Source organism: Erpetoichthys calabaricus, chromosome 11 (genome assembly GCF_900747795.2).
Source record: "Erpetoichthys calabaricus chromosome 11, fErpCal1.3, whole genome shotgun sequence".
NCBI classification, from domain to species: domain Eukaryota; kingdom Metazoa; phylum Chordata; class Cladistia; order Polypteriformes; family Polypteridae; genus Erpetoichthys; species Erpetoichthys calabaricus.
This window is the reverse complement of record NC_041404.2, coordinates 141139553-141161498: the sequence shown is the minus strand read 5'-3', so window position 1 is coordinate 141161498 and position 21946 is coordinate 141139553. Positions and strand designations below refer to the sequence as shown.

General features: G+C 42.2%; 1 protein-coding gene and 1 long non-coding RNA gene across 3 annotated transcripts in view; one reads left to right on the top strand and one right to left on the bottom strand.

Moving 5' to 3' along the window:
• LOC127529624 (uncharacterized) overlaps positions 1 to 1292 on the top strand; it is a 60030-nt gene extending 58738 nt beyond the window's left edge. For both annotated transcript variants that reach the window (XR_007936252.1, XR_007936251.1), the window contains exon 2: positions 1130 to 1292. This is a non-coding gene — a long non-coding RNA (uncharacterized LOC127529624). The remainder of the gene's footprint in view (positions 1 to 1129) is intronic.
• Positions 1293 to 2166: 874 nt separating this feature from the next.
• LOC114661039 (hemoglobin subunit pi-like) lies at positions 2167 to 3302 on the bottom strand. Its single transcript, XM_028814141.2, has 3 exons — positions 3135 to 3302; positions 2642 to 2849; positions 2167 to 2462 (listed from the first exon to the last, which is right to left on the bottom strand). The coding sequence occupies exons 1-3, from the start codon at positions 3227 to 3229 to the stop codon at positions 2334 to 2336; spliced, it is 432 nt and encodes a 143-aa protein (XP_028669974.1). The 5' UTR covers positions 3230 to 3302; the 3' UTR covers positions 2167 to 2333.
• Positions 3303 to 21946: the final 18644 nt, after the last annotated feature.

Sequence of the window (21946 nt, the reverse complement as noted above, 5' to 3'; positions counted from 1 at the left end):
ATACTGATTCTCTGTGCAAGAAAGGACAGAGCCGCCTGTACTTCCTTAGAAGACTGGCATCCTTCAACATCTGCAGTAAGATGCTGCAGATGTTCTATCAGATGGTTGTGGCGAGTGCCCTCTTCTACGCAGTGGTGTGCTGGGGAGGCAGCATTAAGAAGAAGGATGCCTCACGCCTGGACAAACTGGTGAGGAAGGCAGGCTCTATTGTTGGCATAGAGCTGGACGGTCTGACATCCGTAGCAGAGCAACGGGCACTCAGCAGGCTCCTATCAATTATGGAGAATCCACTACATCCATTAAACAGTGTCATCTCCAGACAGAGGAGCAGTTTCAGCGACAGACTGCTGTCACCGTCCTGCTCCACTGATAGACTGAGAAGATCGTTCCTCCCCCAAACTATGCGACTCTTCAATTCGACCAGAGGGGGTAAACGTTGAACATTATTCAAGTTATTGTCTGTTTTTTTTTTTTTACCTGCATTTTTTATTACTCTTTAATTTAATATTTTTGCTGCTGGAATATGTGAATTTCCCCCTGGGATTAATAAAGTATCTATCTATCTATCTATCTATCTATCTATCTATCTATCTATCTATCTATCTATCTATCTATCTATCTAATTAACATTCTCATTAAGAAACTGCTTGGAGTTTGAAGCCCCAGTTTAGCTGGTCATCTGTTAGCTCGTTTCACGTCTCATTTCTGTTTGGCTGCCTTTTAATGAAGAAAGGAATCAATTCAGAGGCCTGCATCCTTAAAAACAGGGCTATTAAAATGAAGGGAATAGAAGTTAATTACTGCGGTGGGCTGGCACCTTGCCCGGGGTTTGTTTCCTGCCTTGCGCCCTGTGTTGGCTGGGATTGGCTCCAGCATTCCCCCCGTGACCCTGTAGTTAGGATATAGCAGGTTGGATAATGGATGGCGGGCGGCACAGTGGCACAGTTGGTAGTGCTGCTGCCTCGCAGTTGGGAGACCTGGGGACCTGGTTTCGCTTCCCGGGTCCTCCCTGCGTGGAGTTTGCATGTTCTCCCCGTGTCTGCGTGGGTTTCCTCCGGGCGCTCCGGTTTCCTCCCACGGTCCAAAGACATGCAGGTTAGGTGGATTGGTGATTCTAAATTGGCCCTAGTGTGTGCTGGGTGTGTTTGTGTGTGTCCTGTGGTGGGTTGGCACCCTGCCCGGGATTGGTTCCTGCCTTGCACCCTATGTTGGCTGGGATTGGCTCCAGCAGACCCCCGTGACCCTGTGTTCAGATTCAGCGGGTTAGAAAATGGATGGATGGAAGTTAATTAGCAGTGCAAACTGGTCACTGATTAGGAGGACGGTTAGAATGAAAACCTGCAGCCACTGCAGCCCACCAGGCCTGGAGTTTGACACCCTTGATTTACGACAATGCAGAAACTTTGCATTTACTGTAGACAGACAAAGCAATACAAGGTTTATTTATTTCTCACTTGATGCCCTTATCAATTGTTATGATATGAATTTTTATAGATTTATTTATTGTTTTGAGACTGTAAGGCCTACTGGCACTAGGGCCGCAACAAACAGACCAAAGGTGTGACCCTGCATGTGCCACTTTACCTGTGTGGCGCTTTGTATTATACCCATTGGTTCATTGGAAGTATGAAAGACACTATATAAAAGCACCGTCTTAATTCCCAATCCAAAGAGAGTCACTTAAGATGTCAGTGCTGGCAAAGTTAAAATAATGAATCCTATTGTACCTGTAAATTGGTTTAAGTATACAGTTTAAAACATTTTTTTATTTTAGTGCCTCTTGTTAGGCCGGGTGCATACACTGCTGTTTATAACTGATCAGATTACCACCTTGGATTAACTCCCAATGAGATTAAAGGGTGTTAGTCTCCAAAAGCCCAGCTTTTACTTCCACAGATTAATTACTGCAGTAGACGTATTGATTTATTTCAGGTTCAGGAATATGAGAGAGTCATATGAAAAGAAATGGCTTCCCCCACATGTTTGCTTTTATTTAATTTAGCTCAATAGCAACAGGTAGTAGGAATTTGAGTGGGACCAGTGGAACCAGTGGAGACAGCAGACACACTTTAGTTAGAAAGTGACTGTAATACCCGTAGCTGTGTGTACATCCAGCTAGTGTGAACCATACATCATTTCAAAGAAACACTATAGAGGCAGCACAAATTTACATAGAATTTGTTTTATTATTAGCAGAATTTCGAATTTTTCAGGAGAGTGTACTGACAATCATGTGGCAAAACACAAAGTTGTAAACAGTTTCCAGTCAGCTGAATTGAGCACTGCATCCTGAAGAGCCGAAAAGCCTTTCTTTGCTTCTCCCACTGAGTCGCTTATCGGTACTTCTCAGACAGGACATCGGCGACTTCACACAGGAACTTGTCCCATGCCAGGTGAGCTTCAGGGGTGAAGTCAGCTCCCAAGGAAATAGACAATGATACCAGGATGCAGTGAGCCAGAAGCTTTAAAGAGAGAATACAACAAAAATAAATAAGTAAATGCAATAAATAGTAAGGTCGATACAGAATCACTTAGAAAACAGTATTCGACAAAATGAAACATTATGCAAAATTGTGATCTTACACATTTCAATTACCACTAGGGTTTGAAAAAGGAGATGTGATCCTGGTAAGAGGCTCACCTTGAAGTTGACGGGGTCCACCCTCAGGTTGTAGGCATGGAGCTCGCTGAGAACCTTCAGGCTTCCTTCAATGTTGTTGATGTTGGTAGCTGCCTTGGCAATGGCATCAATGATTTTGGCACCATGACCCTTCACATTGGCAGAGCCAGGGGAGAGATCAGCAAAGTGGCTGAAGTAGGTCTTGGTCTGGGAGTAGACGGTGAGCAACCTGTGAAAAGGCAAGACAAACAGTCAGTGTTAGATTCCATTCAAATATCACCTCCTAAGTGCAAACACACACTGTAATTGATTGGCTTTGGAAGCAGAAATGATTATTACAATACAACTAAGACTAAAAGGCTTGTTTCTCTGAGAACATACAGTTACGTATTTTTGCTGTTTACAAGAAGCTAGGAGTTAACATGTTCAAAGTATTTTTCAGTAAAGTTGTACATTTAAAAGTAATCATGAATAATGCCCTTGTAACACTGCTACTATAGTTCTACTAGTTTACCTTGCGAAGGCATCTGCACCGATCGCTGCAGATTTGCCAGAGACCTTGCTCCAGGTGGCGGCGATCACTTCCTTGTCGGCTCCGCTAAGAGGCATTGTTAAGGCAGGAGGGTCGTGCTGCTGTGACTAGCTTTGCTCAAGATGGAAGGACAGATGCTCGTGTTCTTAGCGGCCCCGGGAAGTCCTCTTTAAAGAAAAGCTGGGCCCCTGAAACTTGGCAGAGACCCATTCCTATTGGATGTCCAGATTGATCCCACCCCTCCGGCGGTCCGCCTTATCTCTTTCTCGAAACTGCTTCAGCCCCCCCGTAAGGTCCCCAGATAACACCCATTTCCCCATTTTCAATCATTCTACTTTTAATTCTCATATCTTATATGAACTTAAAACTGATCATATGATTTTTGATTTTCTGAAGTAAAGGCCACCGGTTTCACGATAAATAATTTGTTTGCCCGCCCGCATGCGGCGATCTGTGCGCAATAAAGCAAATAGGGGCAATACTGCATTAATAATAATGTCAAAAATAATTTCAACTGCAGGAATAATGCAAACTATAGGCAAGGAACGTGGTTTAAAAAGAGACAATTAGCTTATTAATTAAAAAAAAAAGAACAATGGTAGCGCTGCGAGTTCCATTAGCTTTAATAATAAAGTACATAGCGTTATAATAAAGACGCAATTATGTATCACTAATCTAAAAACGGTTTGTCGTTCAGTCCACAACAAGTCATTTTCTCCCCCTCCCTCTGAAAAAAAAATGTTATTAGCGCAAACAGTATTGTTAATAATCAATAATGCTATATGCTTGTAATAAAATAAGAAATGTCATATTACTTAAATCAATGACCACCGATCACTGTCTCAGCCGTAACGGGAGCGCAGCTTAATTTCAATGATCAAAGTCCCTGTTTTCAGAATTATGATTTAATAACCAAATATACTTTATAACTCATTTAAGCAACTTCGTACTAATTTTCAGGTTCTTTCACTTAAAACGTCACAATCTTTCAAAATAAGAAAGCTAAAAAATAATATCGCAAGTGAGCAATTCTTAGTTTTCCACCACTTCTAACTTGTATACATTGTTTTATTATTCTTTATTACCACTAGAAAAGTTTTAATAAATAAATGTACTGCTAATATAAGACAGGAATGGCAAATGTTTTATCAGTTATTGTAAAAATGTTTCATCAGTCATAGCAATCACTTAGACTCATTGATTTTTAACATTATTAATGATATAGCCTCATCAAGATTCACCAATAATAAAGTATATCAGCCTAAAAATTGAATTTTAATTATCAGATAATTAGGAATGTATCATCCAGCCATGCATGCAATAACACATTTTGAACTTTATTTTCATTGGCCACACCTGCAGTGTAGTATGAATTGAAAGCTCATATTCCACGTGAAGAGTGATATTTACACACTTAGTGATTCGGTGTCTCACAGAAATTGCCTTTGCTTCCAGAATTGCCCCCAACACACTCTTAAAAATAATTGCTGTAAAATGGCACCTTTTTTGGTTTGTGAGGTTCCTAGAAGCTTCATTTGTTGGCAAAGAAACAATTTTTATTCTGCATGGAAAGAGTTCTTTGTATAGCAAGTTGGTTCTTTGGGCTTTGGAAAGGTTGCTAAAACAGAAATCTTTAATGTATGATGGGCTAAGCAGGATACTGAAAGATCAAGAAAAGCTGAACTCAGCTTGTGTTATGCATGCAGTGAGGGTCTTTTTAAAATAAGGAATCCATTGCTCCCTCCATCCATCCATTTTCTTAACCCACTTATCCAAGGTAGGGCAGTGAGAGCCTATCCCAGTAACCATCAGGCACAAGGCAGGAACAACACCTGGAAAGTTCACCTCAGGGTGAACCCCCCCCCCCCCCCCTCCCCACATACACACATACCAGTGCCACTTCACCTAACCTGCATGAGTTTGGACTGCAGCACCCAGAGGACACCTGCACAGAGGCAGGGAGGTCATGCAGTTTTTAAAAGGGGTACAACCAGGACTCAAACCCCGGTCTCCTTATTTTACAGATCTGTTCATAATTATTGTCTGAGCCTGCTACAGATCTAAATCAACGATCTTTCTGGAACCTTCATGTGGATCCAAAATGGTTCCCCTATGGAATTGTCCTGCAGAACTGCTCCTGTACAGTTTACTTAAAAGAGTGCAGACAGACAGATCTGTCTAATAGGTACATTTACAAAATGCTGCAAATAAGCATATAAATAATTGCCAGCAAAAAAATAAAGGTATAATACCGAAATATAGAATGTCATGCAACTGCCACTAATTATTTATTTATTTTATTATACTTTATTAATCCCAAAGGAAATTACTTGGTTTTTCACATACCCCTTGGGGTCAGAGTGCAGGGTCAGCCATTGTACAGCACTCCTGGAGCAATTGAAGGTTAAGGGCCCAGCAGAGTAGCTCATCTCTTTTGGCAGTGACGGGGTTTCGAACCGGCAACCTTTGGGATAATAAGTTTGAGCCAAAGAGACCAGCAAGGCATACTATAAAAAGAAGGACGTGTGTGTCACTTGCAATGACTGGGTGGCTTTTCTATTCAGCTAGTTTGTCACCCCGATTGGAAGGCAACATATTAAAAGATCAGGGAAAAAGGAGTAGAGAAAAGAGACTCGGAGACTTGTGTTCTCCTGGACTTGTGCCTTTCTTTAACACCGGTGTGGCTCATTCGAAACAGGAATGTAAAAGCACAAAGTCCACCCCGGGGTCTGAGCATATAAACTGCCAGCTGTGTCACCTTGCTCCATTAACATGCCTAGAGGTTTCAATACTGAGCCACCATTCTTGCGTGAGAAGAGCATTCTGCTGTGTTGAAATGGTAATTTAGTCCGTGATGAAGATTACATTGAGGTCTTCATTGAGAATGTGTTTCACACTTAGGACAATCATGTCCATGAAGTATTCCATTCAAGGGTTAAAGCTAAGAAATGAGCAGATCACATCTCCCTGCTTGTTTTGCGCAGGGTCTTATTAAGATATTCCAACAATAAACACATTGGTGCTTTGAAGTAATCAAGAATATGATGGCATTCATTTTAAGGAACAGGGTTACTGGCAAACCTACGTAAATGTATTTTGATCAACGTACGAGACAAAACACATCTATTTCAAGAAGACGGGCTCCCCTGAAATGTGCTCTTCTCAGTTTCCCATTGATTTTCCGCATGTAAAGAGTTGTGAAAAGTAAGAAACAGTAAAAACCTTCTTAACAGGATGACATCTTACTGTAGTGCATAGTCTGTGATCTTCAGCAGAAACACACCAAAGAACGTGCTGGAAGGCTGGGGTCTGGTTCAACAATCAGATAGCGGATGGGTTATCTAACCTGCTATATCCTAACTACAGAGTCACGGGGGTTTGCTGGAGCCAATCCCAGGGCGCAATGCAGGAACAAATCCGGGGCACCAAGCACAATTTAGGACCACCAATGCACCTAACCTGCATGTCTTTGGACTGTGGGAGGAAACCCACACAGACACGGGGAGAACATGCAAACTCCACACAGGGAGGACACGGGAAGCGAACACCCAGGTCTCCTAACTGTGAGGCAGCAGTGCTACCCACTGCGCCACCGTGCTGCCACGGATGGGTTAGCTATCTAAAAATGGAAACACGTCAGTGTTATTCACACTTTCATTAGGCTGACAAAATAAAATGTTATTTAATTCAGGTCCTCGATAAATGCCTTTTGTTTCTTTGCACCACGGCCAGATGATTGTTGAAAAGAGAATTGAATTCTTAACAAACACTGCGGTGGGCTGGCGCCCTGCCCGGGGTTTGTTTCCTGCCTTGCGCCCTGTGTCAGCTGGGATTGGCTCCAGCAGACACCCCCGTGACCCTGTAGGATAATGGATGGATGGATAGAAGTTACTTAACAGTGCAAACTAGTCACTGATTAGGAAGACGGTTAGAATGAAAACCTGCAGCCACTGCGGCCCACCAGGCCTGGAGTTCGACACCTCTGATTTACAACAATGCAGAAACTTTGCATTTACTGTAGACAGACAAAGCAATACAAAGGTATTTATTTCTCACTTGATGCCCTTATCAATTGTTATGATATGAATTTTTATAGATTTATTTATTGTTTTAAGACTGTAAGGCCTACTGGCACTAGGGCCGCAACAAACAGACCAAAGGGGTGGCCCTGCATGTGCCACCTTACCTGTGTGGCGCTTTTTATTATACCCATGGGTTCATTGGAAGTATGAAAGGCACTATATAAAAGCACCGTCTTAATTCCCAATCCAAATTTTTTACTGTAGACAGACAAAGCAATACAAAGATATTTATTTTTCACTTGATGCCCTTATCAATAGTTATGATATGAATTTTTATAGATTTATTGTTTTGGATGGATGGATTCTTAACAAGCAAGCATTTTTTAAAGGTGAATTAACAAACAGGGCTGGCTAACAGGCCTGTGGAAAAGTCAATTTGAACAATTAATTATCTGCAATGGTTCATAAAGTTGGGGGCACAGTGGCATTGATCTTGCAGTAAGAAGACTGGGGGGGTCCATACTTCCTCCGGGTGCTCCGCTTTCCTCCCACAGTCCAAAGACATGCAGCTTAGGTGGATTGGTGACATCTTGACTTAAGGTGTGTGTGATGGACTGACATCCCATCCAGAAATTGTTCCTGCCTCACACCTTATACCTACTTGCTGGGACAGCCTCCAGCTCCTCTGTGACTCTGCTCACTATTAACTGTGTTTAGAAAATGGGTGGATGTTAATAAAGCATTATTTAACTTGGAAGTGCAGTAGAGAATTTGTCGGCCGCCACTTTCATTTAATTTTATGTCTAGCATATGTATGTGTGCAAGTATGTTTTGGAATTAAAACCAGACAATCAGCGTAACCAACTATAAGGATCATACGTGTCTTTGAATTTTTGATCCTGACTTAATAAACGTGTACTTCATGATCTTTCAGTGTTTTCATCAAAATGTTCAACAGAAACTTTACATTATTTTGGTGGGACCCTGAATATATTTATAATCTGAAAGGGCAATGTGGACCTGAAGGTGAACGAAGGTGCTCCAAGTTTGGTCTTCTTCTCAGCTGCAGGGAGTTGTAAAGCTGATCGGGCATTTCTTTAATAAAAGTTACCAACGCCTGTTAAGTCCCCAGGTGCTGTTTCAGTCGGTCCTTATATTTCAGAGCCATTAGATCAGTGTGGATGCTCAATACACCCATTCGTTTATTAATTCAATTATTCAATGCAGAATCACTAAGCACCTGTGACTGTCCCTAAAGGACGCCACAGCCCAGTCAGGATGCCTCAATCCCATGGCACACTCACACATACTCTAATACGTAAGGTTCCAGTGAACAGAACCCGCAAGTCTTGAAGAAAACCGAACATGGAAACTCAGCATATGCAGTGGCTGAAGCGAACCGCCTGCAGACACACAAGACGAATGGGACGGGCGTCCATCACAAGTTAGACATTTGACTCCGATAATTGAACGTGTTCATCTTTGCAATGTATAAGTCACAGAAACCTATAGAGATTTCACACGTATAACCCCCGGGTTGAAACTGAAACCCCGTGTCCACGGAGCAGTAAGGCGGACGCGCTAATCACTCCGGCAACGGGTGTCCTAAATAAAACAATTCATAGGAAAAAAATAAACGTTACGGTGATTTCTAATAAATAATGAACGTTTAATTTTGAAGTGAAATAATGGCACTCAAGTTAATAGACTATTTTAAATTGCTAATGCAAGAGTTAGTGTGGTTAGCGAATCGCTGGATGTCCCGTCCTGGTTTCACTCTGAACTGGTTGCACCCTAGAAAGTGAATAGATGGATGGAAAACAAAAGAATTAATCGGGCGAAAGAAATGTATAGATAGATAGATAGATAGATAGATAGATAGATAGATAGATAGATAGATAGATAGATAGATAGATACTTTATTAATCCCAAGGGGAAATTCACATACTCCAGCAGCACCTTACTGAGTCTGGAGATCCGCGTATAAACACGAAATGTGTATCATCAAAAAGAAAACGCTTTAGATGGCAGTTTAAAATAATAATAATAATAATAATAATAATAATAATAATAATAATAATAATAATAAGCGGGAACAAAAAGAGAAATGTCGCGCTAATTGTAAAACTCAGATTAAACGCTGCACTGGTTGGACGGAGCGGAGACTTGGAACGATTACAAAATTTAATGATATCAGGAAGCACAGAAGGCTTATTCTTTAATCGAACGGAGTACACAACTCAAATCTTAAAGACTCCGCTCCACCCTCCTATTATACAGGATGTATTAAAAAAAAATCCGAAATTTGAGTGAGCTGCCAGATGATTGAATTAATCTGGCGGCCCGCTGCTTCCTTTAATTGTACATTTTATTGCTAACATCAATTAAGCCAACTTTGAGCTCATATAGCGCCGTCCGTAGACCACAGTAGCAGAAGACGAGTTAGGGAGCAAGCATGAATATAAAAAGACGAACTCGTTCAACGTGTAATCTCTCTAAGTATGATTTTGGCAGCCTAACGTTTAATGATTTGTTGGGTTAAACTGTAAAATGAATGTGTTTGTAAGGAATTTACGTCCACGTGCCAGACACGTTGCAAATAGATTACGCTTTTCAGCACGATGAGTCTCAATTTGTTTAAAAGAGACAACTTTATATTAATTGTGCATATTAGCCAGTGTTTAAATTGTCACCATTCATTACAAATCATCTTTAAGTGTTTTCTTGCTGTTAATCCATTTCAAGACTGACTCCAATAATTTATAATTGTTTAATGGGTTGCTGAGTGCCTTCAAAACAACAATGGTCAAAAATGTTAATCATTTGAAAGTTATTAAATTAACTCATTTCATTTTTTTTAAATAATAATAAGATACTTGATATGAAAATATGACACATTTTATATAAAACACTGTTTGATAAAAGTGTGTGCGTGTACACCACAATCTCTATAGCTACACACTTGAAAGTGCACTTTTGTTGTCCACTTTTAATTTGTTAGTGCAACTTTAAAATTTTTATATTTGTTAATGAGAATGAAAAAATGAGCAAAAAATGGGAAAGAGAAATTACACAATAATGGGAAAATTATAAAAAAAATAAATAATCGTGCCGCTGGACAAGCGTATATTTTTATTTTACTTTGGGTGCAGCAGGGTTACTTTGACACTGTTAATCAAATTTTCTAATTAATTCCATAAATCGCTGTTCAAAATATAAAGGACTATTTATATTACATGATGCAAAATGGATATACTGATGTATGCTGACATGTGGGCTTCAGTACTTTACAAAAGCGCAATTTTCATTTCAGTCCATTAAAAAAGTCGGACTCCATTTTATGCGCAGCATATTCAAGTTGTCTTTAGAGTGTTTATGAACCGTTTAAGGACATGCAGAATATCAATGTCTTCTTATAACAGATACCTAAACTTATATATATAATATATATAATAATAATAATAATAATACATTTTATTTACATAGCGCCTTTCCCATGCTCAAGGCACTTACAGAATATAATAAAGAACGGCAGCGTATACAGTATATAGCATATATACATATATACATATATATATAGCATATATTTAAAATATAATATGAAAAATATATTTATATATATTAAAAATTATATATAAAAAATAAATAATTACACATTACACAAGGATTTTTAACCCCAAGTGAAAAACCTGAGGCGTCCTCTCATTCAAATGGTGCCGTGTTATTCTGTTCTGTTATGGGTTGTTCAATTGCACTGTACAGCACTTGCACCTTGTAACTTACACAACTTTACAAATTGCAAACAAGTGACGAATATTAACAAAAAGAAAAATAATTGAAGAAGGCAAGTCATAGATACAGTAACTGGGCAGAGCTATCAGCAGCCAACAAGCTGGTCTGTCTCTGGTATCTGTAGGAGGGCCGCACCCCAAGCCCACCAGGCAGAGATAAAGACTTCAAGTGTCAGCTGGGTCACAGAAGACACATGCTGTGCTCTTTTATTTAAATAATAAAGTAGAAATTTTTGTATCATCTGTATTTAATGTACACGCTTGTGCAAAAACATATTTAAGAAAATGACTAAAATAAAGCCATTCATGGAGTAATGACTGGCCCAGGATGAGTGAATGAAGTTTCTTTATTACATAAAAGACCCGAGGCTTGTGGTTGTTCCTGCCTTGTGTGCATTGCTGACAGGATAGAGTACAGTTACCTATAATACGCAGACAAAATATGAAAAGGATGGCAAAGGAAAAAAACAAAAATATTCTACTAAAGTCCAAAAGAGAGACGTCTTGCCAGTAGATTAGAATGTTAGATGATGTTTGCAGAGAACGTGCCATTCAGCTCAAGAAGCTCACCTAATTCCTCCAAAGTTATAAACACATGCATGTGCAAACTTGCATGAGTCTGTTTGCTGAATCTGCTTTTTGATGCCCACGTGCCAGGCCATCCCATGGCGAGCAGCCATCCTGCTGCAGGTACAAGATTGGACTGTCCATTTCAGGCTACTCTCGTATGCCCGCTCCCATTCACCACAGGGCAGATCCTCAGTTGCTAAAGTAACATTACTTACTAACCTGACATGTTCATTCATACATATACTTATCACACTTCGACTTTTATTTTATTCATGGGGTGGTACGGTGGCACGGTAGGGTAGTGTTGTTGTTTCACAGATCCCCAAAAAACTGTCTGGGTGGTGTCTGCATGTTCTCCCAGTGTAGGTGACATGTTTCTAGTTGCTCAGATTTCTGACCACATCTCAAAGGTTAATGTCCTGGCAATGAGAAACGAATGGATGGATGAAGTGGGTGGCATACTCTTATTACCCACTGCCATCTTTGGCACCTTGGAGCTCATGGGGCTCATTTCTACTGCAAATAGTCTCAACAGTTCCTTACTACTCCCCACATTCAAACTGAAAATGAGAAAAGGGCACCACTTGAATGTATGGAACTGTCTGCCAAGTGCTAGAGGTGCCAATCATTGGAAGAGGGGATTCAAGCAGGTGCCGTGGAGACTAATGTGTCTGTCAGGTAAGAGCAACAGTGAGCTCAATGATGGTGTGGTAGTCGAGTTTGTTGAGAGAGGAGTGGGGTGCCTGACTTCTTCTAGTGAACCATCTGCCTACTGTATGGTGCTTTCAGACTGTAGCTTGAGAAGAAGGTTCAGCTTTGTGGAGGAGGAAGTGTGCGATTATATTTGTTAACCCAGCGGGAAGAATTTAGCAGACCACTCTGAAACAATACCTGTGTGTCTTTTACATTTACAACCATTGGCATTTTCTCACTTGCCTGCTCACCATTGGCTACCGGGAAGGATTAAAGATAACAAGCAGGGGAACAGGTTCACGTTACCACCAGCTAAAGTGTCTGACAAATAAATAATTATAGTAAGTATGCTCCTCCATTAGCGTCAAACGTGCAGCTTTCTGCTTCTCAGCAATTTTAAGAATGGGACACACCAGGGGCGGACTGGCACATCAGTGCTGCTGCCTCACACCAAAGACATGGCCAGATTAAGGTGGGTGCTATTGATGCTGCAGCACTAGGCCCATTCCTGAAATAGGCCCAGATGAAAACAGGCGAGAATTTTCCAGAAGCTGAACAGTTTTCCTTTGCTATATTAACCTCAAAATAATTTTTAGAATGAAATTTGGAGTCCGACTTTCGGACGCCTAGACACAGCGTTACTTCTTATACAGTTACTATTGTTCTTTGCGCTGTGACGTAACTATAACATCATTGTGTTTATTGTTAACCGAAGATTTCAAGTTAATGCTATCAATTACGTTAAACGGTTTACTTTGCGTTTTTTGCAATATCTTGGAGATTCTTGTCTCTTTATTATTGTTCGGTAAGTACCACGTAGTAAATTTTTCACCTTGAAATTTAGCTGTACAGTAAAAATCGATGACTATTTAAATGGTTATCTGTAAAGGTAAAACTAAAAGCCGGCCCGAGGATTCTGGTCTATTATGAACTTTAAATCGTGGACAAATTTTTACCCTCAAGAGCCTGAACTGAGTCACTTTGACCCAATGTCTCTGCAGTCATTTTTTCTTACTCTGTTAAGTAAGAAATTAGGTTTTTCACGTGACGTCACTTTGTGATATCTTCCGTACTATTTTGCGCACGCTTGCAGGAAAGGCTAAGCATACTGGCGCTTATGAGCATTGAGCATGAGATGCTGCGCAGCCTTGACTTCACTGACACAATCCAAGAAGTCGCGCTTGCTAAGGCTCGAAAAACAGCAATATAAGTAAGCAGCACTAGTGCAGTTAGGGTGACAGTATGCCTAGGTTGAGTTGATCTGGTTTAGCCTTTTCTGCATTAAGTGCACTTTTCAGATAATTGCTATCGAAAGTTGATGTTACATTGTTTGATGTTAATCTCGAGTTGTTACGATACTACGTCGTTATTATTATTCATGTTCAATAAAGTCTGGCTGGTTGCGTCGCAAGCAGTTAAGGCTCCTTGGTCGGTCTGAGTGCGCATGTACGGTGAGTGTCGAATGCACATGCGCCAATGCCGAGAAAAAATAGGCCTTTTTTGCACAGCAGCATCAGGCCCAATTTCGTCTTAATCCGGCCCTGACCAAAGGTATTGGGGTTCAAGTGCTGGGTGCACTCTTCATGTCCTTCCCATATCCATTTGAGTTCCCTCCAGGCGCCTTGGTTTCCTTCTACAGTCCAAAGCAGGGGCGGACTGGCCATTAGGGCATTTGGGCAATGCCCAACAGATGGTACATCCTAAACATTTGCAATAGTAAAATAAAGTACTACAAATGTTTAAGATGCACCATCTGTTGGAATGACAAATGCAATGCATAGGTCTCTGTTATGTGCCATTTGGTAAGGGATTTGTGAAAGAAAGATTAATGTCTATGACGCACCATCTAATGGAGTGTATTTTGGACTATGTATAGCAATACAACACATTGCATTTTCTTTCCAACAGATGGAACATCCTAAACATTTGCAATAGTAAAATAAAGTACTACAAATGTTTAGGATACACCATTTGTTGGAATGACAAATGCAATGCATATGTCTCTCTTATATGCCATTTGGTAAGGGATTCGTGAAAGAAGGATTAATTTTTATGACGCAGCATCTAATGGAGTGTATTTTGGAATATGTATAGCAATACAACACATTGTATTTTTTTCCAACAGATGGTACATCCTAAACATTTGCAATAGTAAAATAAAGTACTACAAATGTTTAGGATGCACCATCATTTGGAATGACAAATGCAATGCATAGGTCTTTTTTATATGTCATTTGGTAAGGGATCTATCTATCTATCTATCTATCTATCTATCTATCTATCTATCTATCTATCTATCTATCTATCTATCTATCTATCTATCTATCTATCTATCTATCTATCTATCTATCTATCTATCTATCTACCCAACCAGAAGGCCTTCCTAACAGAAGGACAATGAGAGGCAATGAGAGACGTGTGTTCCCCTGTAAACTGAGTGGCAAGCACTCTCCGGTGGAGCTCATATTTGTGTAACTGCAGGGCAGCATTGGAACTGTAGTCCCAATGGGCAGCCCTGTTATGGTACACGGGTGCCACCAGGGGGAGCTGCCAGAAGGACACTCCTCTCTGTCCTGTGGAAGTTCTGCCTGACCCTGAAGTGCTTCTTGATGTTTAAAGTGTTTAGTAGTTCCTGGTCCAGGATGAGTCAGAGTCAGGTGTGGAATTGGGTAAAGATCATCTGTGAGGAGTGAAGGAGAATAGAAAGAAAAAAGAATTAATAAAGAAAAAGAAAAAAGATGTATTGCATTGAAAATGAAGACTGTAAAAATCCATCCATCCATTTTCCAATCCGCTGAATCTGAACACAGGGTCACAGGGGTCTGCTGGAGCCAATCCCAGCCAACACAGGGCACAAGGCAGGGAACCAATCCCGGGCAGGGTGCCAACCCACCGCAGGACTGTAAAAATGTATTTTGTAAAATAACAAATACCTTATTTGAGTTTATTTGAATTGTTGCAAGGGTTTGGGACTTTGAGATGCCCCCAGTAGTCACTACATTTATATCAATACACAGAATATAACATATTTATATATATATATATATATATATTGTGGGGAACAGCCCGGACACAGACAGGCGGACACCGTAGGTTTGAGTGCCAACACACGTTTATTCATATTAACACCAACAGACAGCACACACAACCCAGTGCCCCAGCACCAATCACTCACAAGTCCAGGCCTTTCCAATGCCTCTCTCTCTCTCTCTCTCTCTCTCCACCGCTTCCACTGCTATCCTCCGAGCTCCGTCCTATACCAGCCATCGAATGGAGGGAGGCGGCCCCTTTTATCCCCACCCGGATGTGCTCCAGGTGCCTCCCAATGAGCCTCCCTCCTCTGGTCCTTCTGGGCATCCCAGCTGGGTACCACCCCCCAGCCGCTTGCCACAATATATATACAATATATAACAAAAACAACATTTATTTCTATAGCACATTTTCATATAGAATTAATTTTCATATAGAATGAACATGAATTTCCCCTTGGGATTAATAAAGTATCTATCTATCTATCTATCTATCTATCTATCTATCTATCTATCTATCTATCTATCTATCTATCTATCTATCTATCTATCTATCTATAATGTAGTTCAAAGTGCATTACATGATGAAGACAAAATAAATAGGAATTAAAATAAGAGAACACTAATTAACATAGAATAAAAGTAAGGTGGGAAGCACGGTGGCGCAGTGGGTAGCGCTGCTGCCTTGCAGTTAGGAGACCTGAGGTTCACTTCCCGGGTCGTCCCTGCGTGGAGTTTGCATGTTCTCCCCGTGTCTGTGTGGGTTTCCTCCCACAGTTCAAAGATATGCAGGTTAGGTGCATTGGTGGTCCTAAATAGTCCCTAGTGAGTGCTTGGTGTGTGGGTGTGTGCCCTGCGGTGGGCTGGCTCCCTGCCCCGGGTTTGTTTCCTGCCTTGCGCCCTGTGTTGGCTGGGATTGGCTCCAGCAGATCCCCGTGACCCTGTAGTTAGGATATAGCGGGTTGGATAATGGATGGATTGATGTAGCTTGGGTGGCACGGTGGTGCAGTGGGTAGCACTGCTGCCTCGCAGTAAGGAGATCCAGGTTCGCTTCCCGGGTCCTCCCTGTGTGGAGTTTGCATGTTCTCCCCGTGTCTGCGTGGGTTTCCTCCCACAGTCCAAAGACATGTAGGTTAGGCGCATTGGTGATTCTAAATTGTCCCTAGTGTGTGTGCTTGGTGTGTGTGTCCTGCGGTGGGTTGGTTCCTGCCTGTTGGCTGGGATTGGCTCCAGCAGACCCCCGTGACCCTGTGTTCGGATTCAGTGGGTTGAAAAATGGTTGGGTTGGTTGATGTAGCTTGGAAAAAGTGACAGTGCAGTTTAAATGAGCAGCACAAACAGGTAAGGTAGTCATAAGTCAAATGAAGCAGACAAGGCCAGAAGTGTCGTTTAGTGGCTAAAAAAGTGGAATTTCAACCTCAGGGTTGCTGGTTCAGTCCATGTCTCCTACCAACTGTCTGACCATAAGTAAGCCACTTCATCCATCCATCCACTTTCTAAATCTGCTTATTCAATTCAGGGCCGCGTGGTAGCTGGATGGAGCCCATCTTGGCAATCATCTGATGCAAGGTGAGAACAACGCCTGAACAGGTGGCTATAGGCTATAGCAGGGGGAACACACACAGTAGGGTCAGTTTAGCAATACAACCTAAACAGTACAGCTTAAATAGAAACTATTAATAGAGTGGTACTAATTATATTTAGCAGTTTCTTACTATCCATGCATTCATCTGTTAGCAAAACTCATTTAATAAAGTTCAGTCTCATATGGGTCTCAGCTTATCCCACTATTGGGTGCAAGAAGAAGCCAAACCAGGGGAAGGCACACTGTCACTTACAAGCACCCACATCTACTAATTTAAGGACCAGTACGGCATTTCCAGTAACACCTCAGTGTTTAGGATTTCATAAGAGCCTGCGGGCCCAGAGAACACTCAAACAGGGCTGGGAAAAAGAAGCACATGGCTCAGAGGGCCAAGAACTGAACCAATCTCCTTGAAAATGTCACCCTGTTATGCTACCCATGTCCAATATGGTTGTTTTACATTTTATGGGGGTTCATCATTCTACAGTTTCAAGCTACTACAAATAAAAGGTTTTGCATTTGGCACCTTAAAACACTTTTCCAGATAAAATTCAGGAACTGTACTTGTGACAGAGCTACTGCTACTACTTAACACAACGACTGCTACAATAAATAGAAGAATAGATATTTGTTATTTTGCAGATTCTGATCATTAATTCTTTTACTGTGATTATTTAAAACGAATTCTTAATTTGTGCAGAACATCCATCCATTATCCAACCCGCTATATCCTAACTACAGGGTCATGGGGGTCTGCTGGAGTCAATCCCAGCCAGCACAGGGTGCAAGGCAGGAAACCAACCCCGGGCAGGGCACACACGCCCACACAACAGGGACAATTTAGAATCGCCAAAGCACCTAACCCGCATGTCTTTGGACTGTGGGAGGAAACCCACGCAGATATGGGGAGAACATGCAAACTCCACACAGGGAGGACCCGGGAAGCGAACCTGGGTCTTCTAACTGCAAGGTAGCAGTGCTACCCACCGTGCCATCCTGTACAGAACATTTGTTATTAAATATTTAAAGAGTTTCATTCCCTTATTAAACAGTTAATTCTATTTCAAGATGTTATTTGTGTTGCTCCTAAACGTTGTGGTGCTCTTTGAAGCACATTATGTTGTAGTTGAGGTAAAAAAAAAATTATCTAAAAGCAGAAATGTATTGGCTATCCACGTTCTACCATTAACAATGACATTAAAATAAAGAGCTGCCAGAAGACACACATACTACACATGATGTAAATGAAGGTAAAAAACAAAGGATGAGCGACACAGTTTACCTGTCCACAATACTTCGGGTAGTCGCATTTGTAGAAACGTTTGGTCGAGAGTGACATTGTGCGCCCTCTGCTGGTCATTCTCGTTCACGCAGTTCTATTAGTTAAGCTTGTCATTTTTAATGTACTCTGAGTTCGATGTACGTCACGCAGTACCAGCGCATTAATTTACGTTTGACAGCACGATAGACTGACTGGTCAGATTAGGCAGTCATTGCGCCTAAGCCCACCTTATTTTTACTTTTTCATAAGATTATGGTTTTGTGACAGACGGATATCAGCAAGAGTGAAAGGGAAGGTCTACAGGATGGTAGTGAGGCCAGCTGTGTTATATGGGCTGGAGACGGTGGCACAGGAGACAGAGCTGGAGGTGGCAGAGTTAAAGATGCTAAGATTTGCATTGGGTGTGACGAGGATAGACAGGATTAGAAATGAGGACATTAGAGTGTCAGCTCAAGTGGGACGGTAGATAGATAGATAGATAGATAGATAGATAGATAGATAGATAGATAGATAGATAGATAGATAGATAGATAGATAGATAGATAGATACTTTATTAATCCCCAAGGGGAAATTCACATACTCCAGCAACAGCATACTGATAAAGACAATATTAAATTAAAGATTGATAACAATGCAGGTATACAGACAGACAATAACTTTGTATAATGTTAACGTTTACCCCCCCTGGTGGAATTGAAGAGTCCCATAGTGTGGGGGAGGAACGATCTCCTCAGTCTGTCAGTGGAGCAGGACGGTGACAGCAGTCTGTCGCTGAAACTGCTCCTCTGTCTGGAGATGACACTGTTTAGTGGATGCAGTGGATTCTCCATGATTGACAGGAGTCTGCTCAGCGCCCATCGCTCTGCCACAGATGTCAAACTGTCCAGCTCTGTGCCTACAATAGAGCCTGCCTTCCTCACCAGTTTGTCCCTCTTCTTTATACTGCCTCCCCAGCACACCGCCGTGTAGAAGAGGGTGCAACGCCACAACCGTCTGATAGAACATCTGCAGCATCTTATTGCAGATGTTGAAGGACACCAGCCTTCTAAGGAAGTATAGTCGGCTCTGTCCTCTCTTACACAGAGCATCAGTATTGGCAGTCCAGTCCAGTTTATCATCCAGCTTCACTCCCAGGTATTTATAGGTCTGCACCATCTGCACACAGTCACCTCTGATGATCACGGGGTCCATGAGGGGCCTGGGCCTCCTAAAATCCACCACCAGCTCCTTGGTTTTGCTCGTGTTCAGGTGTAGGTGGTTTGAGTCGCACCATTTAACAAAGTCCTTGACTAGGTTCCTATACTCCTCCTCCTGCCCACTCCTGATGCAGCCCACGATAGCAGTGTCATCAGTGAACTTTTGCACGTGGCAGGACTCCGAGTTGTATTGGAAGTCCGATGTATATAGGCTGAACAGGACCGGAGAAAGTACAGTCCCCTGTGGCGCTCCTGTGCTGCTGACCACAATGTCAGACCTGCCGTTCCCGAGACGCACATACTGAGGTCTGTCTGTAAGATAGTCCACGATCCATGTCACCGGGTATGAATCTACTCCCATCTCTGTCAGCTTGTCCCTGAGGAGCAGAGGTTGGATGGTGTTGAAGGCGCTAGAGAAGTCCAGAAACATAATTCTTACTGCACCACTGCCTCTGTCCAAGTGGGAGAGGGATTGGTGTAGCATGTAGATGATGACATCCTCCACTCCCACCTTCTCCTGGTATGCGAACTGCAGAGGGTCGAGGGTGGGAAGGACCTGTGGCCTCAGGTGGTGAAGCAGCAGCCGCTCTATGGTCTTCATCACATGTGACGTCAGAGCGACAGGCCGGAAGTCGTTCAGCTCACTAGGACGTGATACCTTTGGGACTGGGGTGATACAAGATGTTTTCCAAAGAATTAACAATTAACGACGTGGTATCGTAACAACTCGAGATTAACAAGAAGAAAGATATCACAAAGTGACGTCACGTGAAAACCTAACAATGAAATACACAACATTTCGCAATTCTCTTACTAAATAGAGTAAGAAAAAATGACTTTGCAGAGACATTGGGTCAAAGTGACTCAGTTCAGGCTCTTCGGGGTAAAAATTTGTCCACGATTTAAATTTCATAATAGCCTGGCTAAATTTTCATTCCATGCCTGACAACATCCTAATGAGATGACGAATGGAGTCCTGAGGGATCTCCTCCCAAATCTGGACGAGGGCATCACTGAGCTCCTGGACAGGCTGAGGCGTCGGATGGACCGAAACATAATGTCCCACCCAGAAGTGTTCTATTGGATTGAGATTAGGTGAGTGAGTGTGTGTCTGGGGGACAATCAATGGGATCAATTCCTTCATCCTCTCGTCACATGAGGCCGGGCATTGTTGGGCATCAGGAGGAACCAGTGTAGGATCTGACAATGGGTCCAAGGACTTCATCCCGATACCTAATGGCAGTCCTGTGGTGCCATTGTCTAGCCTGTAGAGGACTGTGCATCCCTCCATGGATATGCCTCCCTCCCCAGACTGACCACCACTGACCCACCACCACACCGGTCATGCTGAACGATGTCACAGCTAGCATAACGTTCTCCAGGGCTTCTCCAGACCATTTCACGTCTGTCACATGTGCTCAGGGTGAACCTGCGCTCATCTGTAAAAAGCAAAGGCCGCCCGCCAGTGGCGGACCTGCCAGTTGTGGTATTCTATGGCAAATGTCAATCAAGCTCCATATTGAAATTGAAACCAAATTGAAATAAACTGCTCTTATATGTTAAATTATAAGCATTTTTCCCATTGCTACACAAGGTTGTGGAGACACAGTAGGCCAAGCTGATTCCCAGGGAGTTCTGGGTAAATATAGGATCATGGGATATGAAGTTTGAATGTTTCCATTTGTATTTGAAGTTTTGTGTTGATGTTTTTGTTAAAGTTAATTCGATTTTGTGTTGTACATTGCATACAGTGTGTTTGTGTCTATATAAACTGCTCCAAAAATTAAAGGACAGCTTTGAAAACACATCAGACCTCAATGGGAAAAAAAATCCTGATGGATATCTCTACTGATATGGACTGGGTATTGTGTTAGGAATGAAAGGATGCCACATTGTTTGATGGAAATGAAGATGAACCTACAGAGGGCTGAATTCAAAGACACCCCGAAAATCAAAGTGAAGAAAATGATTCAGCAGGCAGGCAGGCGAGTCCATTTTGCCAAAACTTCATTGCAGCAACTCCAAATTGTACTCAGTAGTTTGTATGCCCAACCGTGTTTGTATGCATGCCTGGCAACGTCCTAATGAGACGACGGATGGTGTCCTGAGGAATCTCCTCCCAGATCTGGACCAGAGCATCACTGAGCTCCTGGACAGTCTGAGGTGTTGGATGGACCCAAACATAATGTCCCACCCAGAGGTGTTCTATTGCTTTGAGGTCAGGTGAGTGAGCATGGGGTCAGTCAATGGTATCAAGTCCTTCATCTTCTTGCCACGTGAGGCCGGGCATTGTCATGCACCAGGTGGAACCAGCACAGGGTCTGACAATGGGTCCAAGGAGTTCATCCCGATGCCAATTGGCAGTCAAGGTTCCGTTGTCTAGCCTGTAGAGGTCTGTGTATCCCTCCATGGATATGCCTCCCCAGACTGACCATCACTGACCCACCAGGTCGTGCTGAACGATGTGACAGGCAGCATAACGTTTTCCATGGCTTCTCCAAACCCTTTCACGTCTGTCACATGTACTCAGGGTGAACCTGCTCTCATCTGTGAAAAACACAGGGCACCAGTGGTGGACTTGCCAATTCTGGTATTCTATGGCAAATGCCAATTTAGCTCCATGGT